Below are 10442 nucleotides of genomic sequence, written 5' to 3'. Positions count from 1 at the left end.
TGACTTCCCTGATTTTTAACAGAAAAGAACACCAAAGCTCTTCTGCTTTTGTGTTTTCTGCACAGAAAATTTTGATTAATCCAAAATTAAGATTATTTTTATGGGTGATTTTCCCACCCATGTTTGTTGTGGGGTTTTTTAAACATCAATTTTACATTCAAAAAATGGAACTATGGGTGGTAGTTGTGTTGGGGTTTAATTTTTGTTTCTCCCAATTTTCCAGAAAAACAGAAATGATTATTTTTGGCACTGTGCTTGTAGCTATTAGATCCAGAGTGCCTGAGTGGTTATGTCATTTTGATGTCTTTCAGAATTATAGCACTCAGATTTTGGTGAAGGCCAACTGTGAGAGGTTTAACCAGGGCAAGCACCTGGTCCTGCACTTCGATCACAATAACCCCATGCAAAGCTACAGGCTTAGGGATGAGTGGTTGGAAAGCTACATAGTGGAGAAGGACCTGGGGGTTTTGGTGGACAGCCAACTTAACATGAGCCAGCAGTGTGCCCAGGTGGCCAAGAAGGCCAACAGCATCCTGGTCTGCATCAGGAATAGTGTGGCCAGCAAGAGTTGGGAATTGATCATGCCCCTGTACTTGGCACTGGTGAGGCTGCACCTTGAGTACTGCGTTCAGCTCTGGGACCCTCCTTCCTACAGGAAGGAAATTGAGTTGTTGGATTGTGGCCAGAGAAGAGCAACCAAGCTGAGAGAGAGCAAGTTCTATGAGAAGAGGCTGAGGAAACTGTGCTGTTGTTTTTTTTTTAATTTGAAGAAGAGGAAGCTAAGGGGAGAATGTATTACTCACTGCCGCTACCTGCAAAGAGGTTGTAGTGAGGTGGGTTTGGGTTTCTTCTCCCAAGTGAATAAACACAGGACTAGAGGAAATGACTTGAAGTTGCACCAGGGGAGGTTTAGACTAGATAATAGGAATAATTCCTTTACTGAAGGAGTACTCAGGCACTGGAACAGGTTGCCCAGGGAGGTGGTGGAGTCACCATCCCTGGAGGTATTAAAAAAACATGTAGATGTGCCACACTTCAGGACATGTTCTAGTGGGCATGGAAGGTGTTGTTGTGTTGTTGGTTTTGTTTTGTTTTGTTCTTTTTCTTGTTTTGGTTTGTTGGTTTTTTCCTCCTTGGTGGATGGTTGGACTTGGTGATCTGTGACAATTCTGATTCTATTAATGGTCCATGGGTTCAGAGAAAGAAATTTAGGGGCAAAGCAGTGCCTATGAAATTTAGAAATTAATTTCTAACGCTAAATTGTTGAAGATTTAAAAAAAGGACTTGATCTAAGACTACAAGTATTGCGTGCATGCCCTGAGTGCTAGATTGCTTATTTTGTCTTCTGTACATTACATAAAAGTATATGCTCATTTTCCTGTGCACTAGGCATGACTGTATATTTCTATCTGCTATTTCTTGACAAGGTGAAAAAGGAAAAATGTTAGACTTATTTGAAAGTTATGCTAAGCCACTTAATATTCTGTAATGAAGAGACAGGCCATTATAGATCCTGTATGTCAGTTACTGACATGGACAAATACATTAGCTTAGGCAGCCAGTTATGTACCTAATTATGTCAAAACCAGTTTTCCCATGCTTGTGCAAACAATCACAACCGTAGAAGTGCCCACTTCCCATGAAATTGTTTCAGTCTTGTAAAATGATCATAATATCAATGCTAAAGCATACATTCATGTTCATAGTTGCTTGTATTATCAATAGAGTTATGCAGCCCTTTTTTTTCAGATTTTAATTCTTTCATTTTCCCCAGCAATGTGTAAATGGCAATTAAATGTTTATGAGAAACATTTAGGAGAGCTGTGCCTTTCATTTTGCCTTTTCAGGACTAATGATACTGGATTCCTTTCCTACAAGGAGCATTTACCAGTAACTGAAATTGTGATCACAGATACTGACAGACCAAATTCTGAAGCAGCTTACAAACTGGGGCCTTTACTTTGCCGTGGAGATAGTAAGTAAAAACTGCAGAATTTTGCTAAACAACAGTGGGCTTTGACTGCAATACATTTTAAATATTGTTTGCTGAACAGTCTATGATAAATTTATATAAAAATGTCTTCCATTAATTCTAGTAATTAGAAAGGAAAAAGAAAAAATGTATGGTTCAGTGCAAACCAGTGTAGAGTTGTAAAGACATATTCACACATCCATAGTGAAGATGGAAATGGTTAGTATAGCTTTCAAACAGACATTTTTACTAAAAAATCTATTTCTTTTTCTCTGCAACTTGAATTAAATTATTAATGAAGAATTATATTAAGAAGAATTCATAGCTGGTTGCCGTTTCTTGGGAGAAACGTATCCTTCATGAGGTACGCATGCCTGCATCACCAAACCTTATGCATAGTAGCTCCTCTGAGAATTTGTGCAATGATGGAAACTATACTATGAGAGATTAATCCATTATATGCAATATCTATGTGCAAAATTTCAACTCCACATAGGAATTTAAAATTTAGGAAGTTATACAATAATTCAAAAGATGAAGTTGTACATCCTGAATAACTGTAGGTGGGTAGGTAGGTAGGTAGGTAGGTAGGTAGGTAGATAGATAGACAGACAGACAGACAGACAGACAGATAGATAGATTTACAGCAATATTTTGTGCGAAAAAATCATTTAAAGGTAATGAGGCAACTGGAGCAAAACTGATACCTCATGAAAGATTTCTGATCACATTTCTGATTTCATCAATTTCCATCTTCATTGGCAAAAAAAATCAGATTTGTTGTATGTTGTCGCGATCTGCAACCTATTATATCTCCTTTTTGGAGTGTATTTAGCTTGTCAGGATCTGCTGAGAGGTCCGCACATGGTGCTCACCTCTCACAGAGGAGCAGTAAACTTAGGCACTGACTTTTTCAGGTGAGAAACTTGCTCAGTACTTACTAATATTTCCAATAACAGCAGCCAATCCCCTATTAGAATTTACGAATGCACGGTTTAGTGTGGGGAAAACAAATCAATTTGGGGCATGAGGTTCAAAAAGAGTAATTAAAACACATACGAGCTGTGAAATATCTTTTAAGCACCAAATAACATGAACTTATATATATCTTAATACTTATATATGGGTACACCTTATTTACACACCTTATTTAATTATTTATGAGGGAAGGAGGAGGAAAGATATGCCCGATGCTTGTCCCTTATAGGGTCGTGGTTTGAGTGCAGGTAAGACAGGAATTATGCCTTCCCCTGCAACCCGGTTTTAGGACCAGGGGTGGCAGGAATTAGTCTCACCACACGTATTCAGCAGCAGGCAGGTTCCTGAGGTGGGTAGCTACAGGCAATGCAGGCAGGCAATGCAGGAAAAGCTGGGGTGATGGGACGGGATGAGCTGGGTCAAGCCAGGTCTAGCTGGAGTGAAACAGAACCAGGCGAGAGCTGGGACTAGGTGAGCCGGGACTCGGGCGACGGCGGCCGCGCCGAGAAGTGAGCGGCAAAAGCACACCGAAGAGCAAGGAGCGGGACCTTCGGTATCTGTGGAAAAGCGTGCAGAAAAACAGCACGCACACGCTGTCTCTTTATAGGTTTCCTTTGCTCCTGATTGGCCGGTTTTGTATTTCCAGGCTTTTCAGCCAATCAGACAGGACCTTGTCCCGCCCTTGCAGCCGTTTTTCCCGCCATGGCTCCTCTCCTGCAGCAGCTACCCCCTCAGGGCATCCGAGTTGTTGTTCTCTGGCAGAGAAGGCAGGCAAGGAGAGGGTTTAGAGTGCCACGTGGAGCAGCCATCTTTAAGCCAGTTATGACTGCTGACATAAAGGGCATTTTATGTTCGTGTGAAGAAATACCTGGTCCTTCACATATGTATGTAAAGTACTGCACAAACTTCTATGCTTGCTCCTTCTTGTAATCAAAAGTCAGGAGAAGCAATACTATAGATCACCCTGAACAACTTAACTGAAAAGTCAAATGGACAGGATTTTGCCTATAGTTGAGTAATATATAAATTTATTTCTTTATATCAGATTATATTTTATGAGTTTTCATTAATTTCACTATTATTTAATAGACTTAGAAATTTCTATTTTAATTTGTTATGTGGTTTTCCTCCTTCATCATATGATGTTGTATTTGTTTTTAACATTTCTTTTAAAATTTTAAAATAATTTTCAGGGGAAATTAGTAACAGTAAAGAAGTACCAATCTGTACTTTTAGGGTCACTTAAGAAACTGCATAGCTATATAAATAAAAATTAGCATATATTTATTTCTATGTCATCTCTACTTTCATTCATGACTTGTCAGGGTTATTATACCTGGAAGATTTGTTAACAGGTGCATGTTACAGCACTGCATTCCTACAAAAATGTGTAAGAAAAAAACCCTCAAATTGTTGCGTGCATCCTTTTCAATTCTCTGACATCTGATTGGAAGCTGATCATTTATCCTACCTATCAAAGAGCTGTTTACTCATGGACTTACGATAAAGGATTATGGTATAATTCAGAATGGAAAGGACCTAAGAAGGTCTCCTGCTTATAGCAGGATCATTTGTGAGCTCAGATTAGTTCTCTCAGGCCTTTGTCCCACAGAGTTCTGAAGCCATTGAGGATGGAGTCAGTGCTGCTTCTCTGGACAGCCTGCTCTGCTGCTTGGCTGTCCTCATAGAGAATATCCTTTTACTTAGATCAAACCTGAAGCTGTGTTGTTTCAACATATACCCATTTTCAGAGATACACCTTACACCAATGCATAGAGCCTTGCTCTGTCTTCTTGATTATTTCCCCTTAATTATAGGGGCTACTGTCAGGTCCCGCACAAAGATGTGTCTCCTCCAGGCTCAATACCCCAGCCGCTCAGCCTGCAGGGCAGGGAAATGTTTAAGACCTGAAGAACCTGATGGCCTCTCCATAAGCACTTCTCTTACCAAAGTTTTCCCTGTACTGGAGGGCCTAAAATTAGAGGCAGTATGTAGATGTTGTCTTACAGATGTTGAATAGAGTGGAATAACCATGTCCCTCAAGTGGCAAGCCATCTTACAGAGCCTATGATGTAGGGGGCCTCCATCATAACCAAGAACAATGACAACAATGGAACAGAATTATTTACAGTTCATGTAGTACTAATAAGTGGGAGATTTTAAATTTCACTATTCATCAAGTTTCTAGCTACCATTAGTTACATAATCTGACGCCATTTATCACAAATCTTAAAACATGGACGCCAACTACCTTTTCCAAGGAATCATTAAGAGACACAGTTAGTTCTGACACTCATTGACCTCCCTGGCTTTACTTGATGTTTGCTTAGTCTGAGTGATTGAATTGATGCTAAATTTCACAGTAATGCTAAATTATCACAGTACTTGTAGAAAAGCTGCAATAGAGAACTCTAAAATATAATGAGAAGAAGCACATGAAGTCAGAGTCTGAATGTCAGATAAATATCTTTGTAATGTCAGACAATATTATAGATTTTAAACTTAGAAAAAAGTAATTTGGGATGGAAATAATTTTGGTTAAAAGGCCTTTAATATTATTACTGTTAATGGTAATAATACAGATAAAAAACCTTGAAAAGGCATATTCACTTGGATTACTTAATAAAAGCAACAATAAAGCAATTTTTCTCACCTCTATTTTTTCTTTGAAAAACGTATCTAAATGTAATGAAAGTTAAGATTCAATAACTTATGTTAAGTGAGGACATCAGGAAAAGTTTTGAAGTATATGAGGACTAAAGAAACCTTTGTACAATTAATAGACAGAAATACTATGGTTTTCATAAAAAAGAAAGAGACATCTCCACTGTTTTTGTCATTATTCAAGAAAAAGGCAGATGTCAATTAATATACCCAGAACATGGAAATAAAGCTAATTTGCAAAAATTATATGTAATAAATGGGTAATTTATGTGAGCATGTGAGCATCAGACTCATTCTTGACCTCAACCAAAAATTTATTACATAGATAATAATTTAATAAAACATAAAATAAAGGTAGTACAATGCAATGTAAAGATACTACCTTATTCAGCATAAGATTTTATGAAACTTTTGAAGAATTTTGGTACTGGTAAAGACAATACTGGTAAAGTTAGATATTTGGAGTTTAGTAAGATATTTTGCAGAATATTGCATAATTGATTGAATTAAAAACAAACACACAAACCCAAACCAACAAAGAAGAAAATACAACAAACAAAAAAGAAAACAAACAACCAAACAAAAAACCAGGAAAAGTACATATTCAACTGCAAAATTATAGCACAAACAAGTAAGTTGGAGAAGGTAATCCATTCAAGGTTAGTTCCCAGTTTGACATTTACACAAAAAACATTGTATGAGCTTCAGATATAATGCTACTAGAGACCAACTGAATTAACTGATCATAAGTGATACCTGATGTTTGCATTAAAACAGCACAGTAAATTTCTAAGTTTAGCCAAAAAAAGCTGTTTAAGCTACCAGCCTGAACCTGAAACCAGGAATTTGTATACTGAGTGTTCACTTTTTCCTCTTATACAAGGTAACAATAGTAATTTATTTTTGTCTTAACCTCAGACTAATCAACATCATTTATCCTCTTTATTGCTTTCTGCATAATCAAGAAGTTTAATGCAAGTCTGTGGTTGCATTGTTGCAATATATAAACAGGATGTATGTTAAAGGATTGCAGTAAAGAGGTTAAGAGACTGATTTTTTAGTGGAAGTCTTTCAGACTGATCTCTTTGCCTAACCCAGCAAAAATCTGAGATGATATGCTCAATTTAAATAGAGTTTCATAAAGTAAGAACTCTATAATAATAATAAATAAAGTTACTGAAAACAGGAGAGAAAATCAGAAAGAGATTAAGTGGCCAGGATTTTAAGCCAGGCCAATAGACTGAATGTGTGTGAATAAATAAATATGTATATAAATTGTCAGTAAGAGAGTTTCTAAATCTTCCATAAATAGACAAATTTTAATTGAATTGTTTCAATATTGTTCCTAGAATAAAAGCTCTTCTTCCAACAAGAATTCACTCAAGGAATTTATATAGTTTGTGTCAAACTATTTTTCTTTTTGTCTTTAAACCTATGAATCTAATAATAAACCGCAATGTAGTGGAGATTGAAGTAGTGACACAGATGAGGCAGCTGAACTCTACAAATTCTCAGAGGCAGACTGTTGCCAGCTGGTCAGGCTTCATAACGATAGGAGGATAGCTTTAGAAGAAGCAATTTGCACTACTTCTTAGTGTTTTTTGTCTTCTCTGTGTTGTGCTGAATGAAGATAAATTTTGCATGTAGCAAAACTGACAGGTATTGGGCAAATATAGAAAGAATTATACGTAACTCAATTATGTAATAAATAGCGATGATTTCCTGCTTGTTTTTGCACAGGAATAAAGTGAAGTAATCTCCCCACTCTCAAGCACCCTCTGAAAAAAGACCCAAATCAAACCAATACTGAACACAAACAAAATAAAAAAAACCAACTAACCAACCAACCAAAACTGTTATGATAAAATAATAAGTGATCACATAATTTAAAGACTACTTTAGGAGGCTGGATAGGGAGGATCAGATCAGTGATAAAAGGCAAAAATCCTCATCATGTACTGGTAGTTTAACTAAGTTAACTAAGTAACTCAGTAGTGTAGACCGGACAGGTTAATAGGATCTATAGTTTTCAGTAAGCACTATTTCTAAGCACTACTTCTACAGTATAAACCTTCAACAGCGTTACTAGTGTGCACACATGGCAGTGGCATTCCAGTGATTTTCAAAATAATTCAATGTAAATATGATGCTGTTTTATTTATAACAAACAATATCTTTTCCACCCATAGGAAGACTAAGTAGATTAACTACTCTGATAAAAAGCTAAATATTATTGACTTCCTAGCAATATGGTTCTTGGTAGTTCCAGAAAGCTATGTAGGAAACAACAAACCACTTACTTCCAGCGTCAGTTTGCCCAGGGAGGTGGTTGAGTCACCATCCCTGGATGTGTATAAGGGTTGTTTGGATTGTGGTGCTGGTGGATATGGTTTAGGAGAGAACTTTGTAGAGTAGGGATGATGGTTGGACTTGGTGATCCCAAGGGTCTTTTCCAACATGAATAATTATATTCACTATGATTCTATGAAGATACTTCGTAGTATACTTTTGCTAGATCTATATTTAACCTGTTTTATTGATACTGCAGATTAACATTCACAAATCACACAATTTTCAGACTTAAGGAAAAGAACATCTAGATAAGAGAATGCAGGAAATTAAAAGAGGAAGAATAAAACTTTCTATCCCTTTACTCCCCCAAAGACTTATTTGTGTTTTACAAAGATCATTCCAATGTTTCATTGAAGCTAATTGTATCATTACTCTACTGGTCTTCTATAGCACTATCATGTCTTTTCTAATTCCAAGCAATGTTTTACCAATCTTTTATAAATCACTAGGATTAAATTTCTTATTGTGTTTGAATTGCTGGTAACAGCCAGATCATTATTTTTTTTTAATAGCTGTTATATACTTGAGTTATAAATGTGATTAGGTTTACTTAGTGGGAGCCATGACCTGGAATGGTTGAGCTTAAAATTGATGCCTTTGGCTGATGGTACTTTGCACAATACGGTTTTCTGAGGAGCCCATCAAGAACCACACTAGAGGGAGGTGCAAGATACACTTTCCCCTCCCAGCATAAGCCATCTGTTCACAGCTCTGCCTTACAGTGTAAAAGTTATCCTGATGGTGGTTCTATCTTGTGATGGCTAGCAGTATTCTCAAATGGTGAGTGTCACAGCAAGCAATTGCCAGAATATGCATGAATCTCCTGTCATGCTGCTTTTCTAGGTTAGGGATCCAAACACTGATTAAAACTCTGCTAAAATAACAGGAAGAATGGGTGAATGAAGTTGTATTTTACTTCACTGGGCTCTGGACCAGGTCTCTGTGTATACTATTTCAGAGTTTGATTTTGCAAAAGAGAAAGAAATGTACATTATTATTATTAATAATAATCATTATTATTTTCCTCCTCTCTCCTACTGCCCCACCAAAACAAAGTGCCTGGAGCAAAAAGTCACTTTTCAATAGTATTTAGACTCAGATTTAGACTCAGTATTTAGACTCAGATCACAGCAGGAGAACGTACAATGGCCTTGTTCAATTACATAGGAAAGTATTGAATGCCTCATTTGATCTAAAAAGCAGTATGGCTTAATAAAGAAATATAGATACCTCTGTAAGAATTCAGAAATAACAAGGTACTTCTAATTGAACATCATAAAAACAGATAATGTTCTTATTAGAAGAGGGTGTTAGTAGAGATTTTACATAAGGTTTTTAATAATGAAGAACAAAATCTAGCAAAATACGACTAAACACCAGTTTAAATAAAAATCAAACCAACAAAATATGCTTGGTCTGGTAGCCTTTTTGAGTAAAGCTGACTTACATTAGATTTATCATGTAAATAAGAATGTATATGAATTTCTAAACTGCAGTCAACTAAAGGAGAAGATATCTTTGTAATTATTATTTTTTTTTTTTTTTAATTCCTTCCACAGTAATTACTAGACCTGAATTCTACTGGCAAAACTTCACTAGAATACAAAAAAATCCCAAACAACCCAAGACTCTTTTCTTTATTTTGTGAGAAATACACACAACAACTGTAATAGTTATATCACATATTAATTAATACAGGTATAGTATTTCATTCAAAGCTGTTATGTATTATTTTTTGCTTCATAAAAAGGTACATCACACTCTAGCTGGACTGTCTAGCTGAGATGCTAGACATTTTATTTCCCTTTAATTTGTTTTTGGTTGTCTGAACTGATAGTTATTACTCTTGTTGAATAATTTCTTTGTGTCTCCAAGAAACCCTACTTCCGGTTTATAAAACTGAGCAAGAGGCTTCTGCAGAAGTTAGACTCTCTGAACATCACAATTCTTCCTAGACCTTGGCACTTTTCTTTGTTTAATTGGTTGCACAACTGTATCTGTCACTTCATATATTTTATTTTCACAACTAGGAACATTCTGGAATTCAGCATCCTTCAACACAGAGCTGTCCTACTTGCATTTCCCTACCTTACATGGAGAGCTTAGTGCAGATGTCTCATTTTTCTTTAAAACTACTGCTTCCTCAGGAGTGTTTTTAGAAAACCTTGGAATTAAAGACTTCATACGAATAGAATTATACTGTAAGTAACATGACTGATAGTTACTGTTGTTAGTTTTATTAATATTATTATTAAAGCTTTCAATAGGACTAAAATAGAATTAACTTAAAGGCATAATATTCTAAAACCGTTCTGTAGCTCTAGCATGTAGAGATAATTCTTGTAATTGTATGATTTATTTGATATATATAAATATGATATATTTCTTATAATTATATGATTTCTCTAATTAAAAAGATGCACAAAACTATAATGTCAAAAAGTCAGTATTAAAGATTATTATGTGTTAGCTCTTT

The 10442-nt window shown here is 36.0% G+C and overlaps 1 protein-coding gene across 1 annotated transcript in view; it reads left to right on the top strand.

Annotated features, from left to right (window-relative positions):
- The window catches only part of CNTNAP4 (contactin associated protein-like 4), a 179892-nt gene that overhangs the window by 138751 nt on the left and 30699 nt on the right, over nt 1–10442 (top strand). Inside the window, exons 15-16 of the mRNA XM_009996385.1 lie at nt 1848–1975; nt 9997–10167. Coding sequence (XP_009994687.1) covers nt 1848–1975; nt 9997–10167 — 299 coding nt within the window. The remainder of the gene's footprint in view (nt 1–1847; nt 1976–9996; nt 10168–10442) is intronic.

The sequence above is a fragment of the Chaetura pelagica genome, unplaced genomic scaffold (assembly GCF_000747805.2).
Source record: "Chaetura pelagica isolate M959 unplaced genomic scaffold, ChaPel_1.0 scaffold144, whole genome shotgun sequence".
NCBI classification, from domain to species: domain Eukaryota; kingdom Metazoa; phylum Chordata; class Aves; order Apodiformes; family Apodidae; genus Chaetura; species Chaetura pelagica.
The sequence above is the reverse complement of the archived record's forward strand: the minus strand, read 5'-3'. Positions and strand labels throughout refer to the sequence as shown.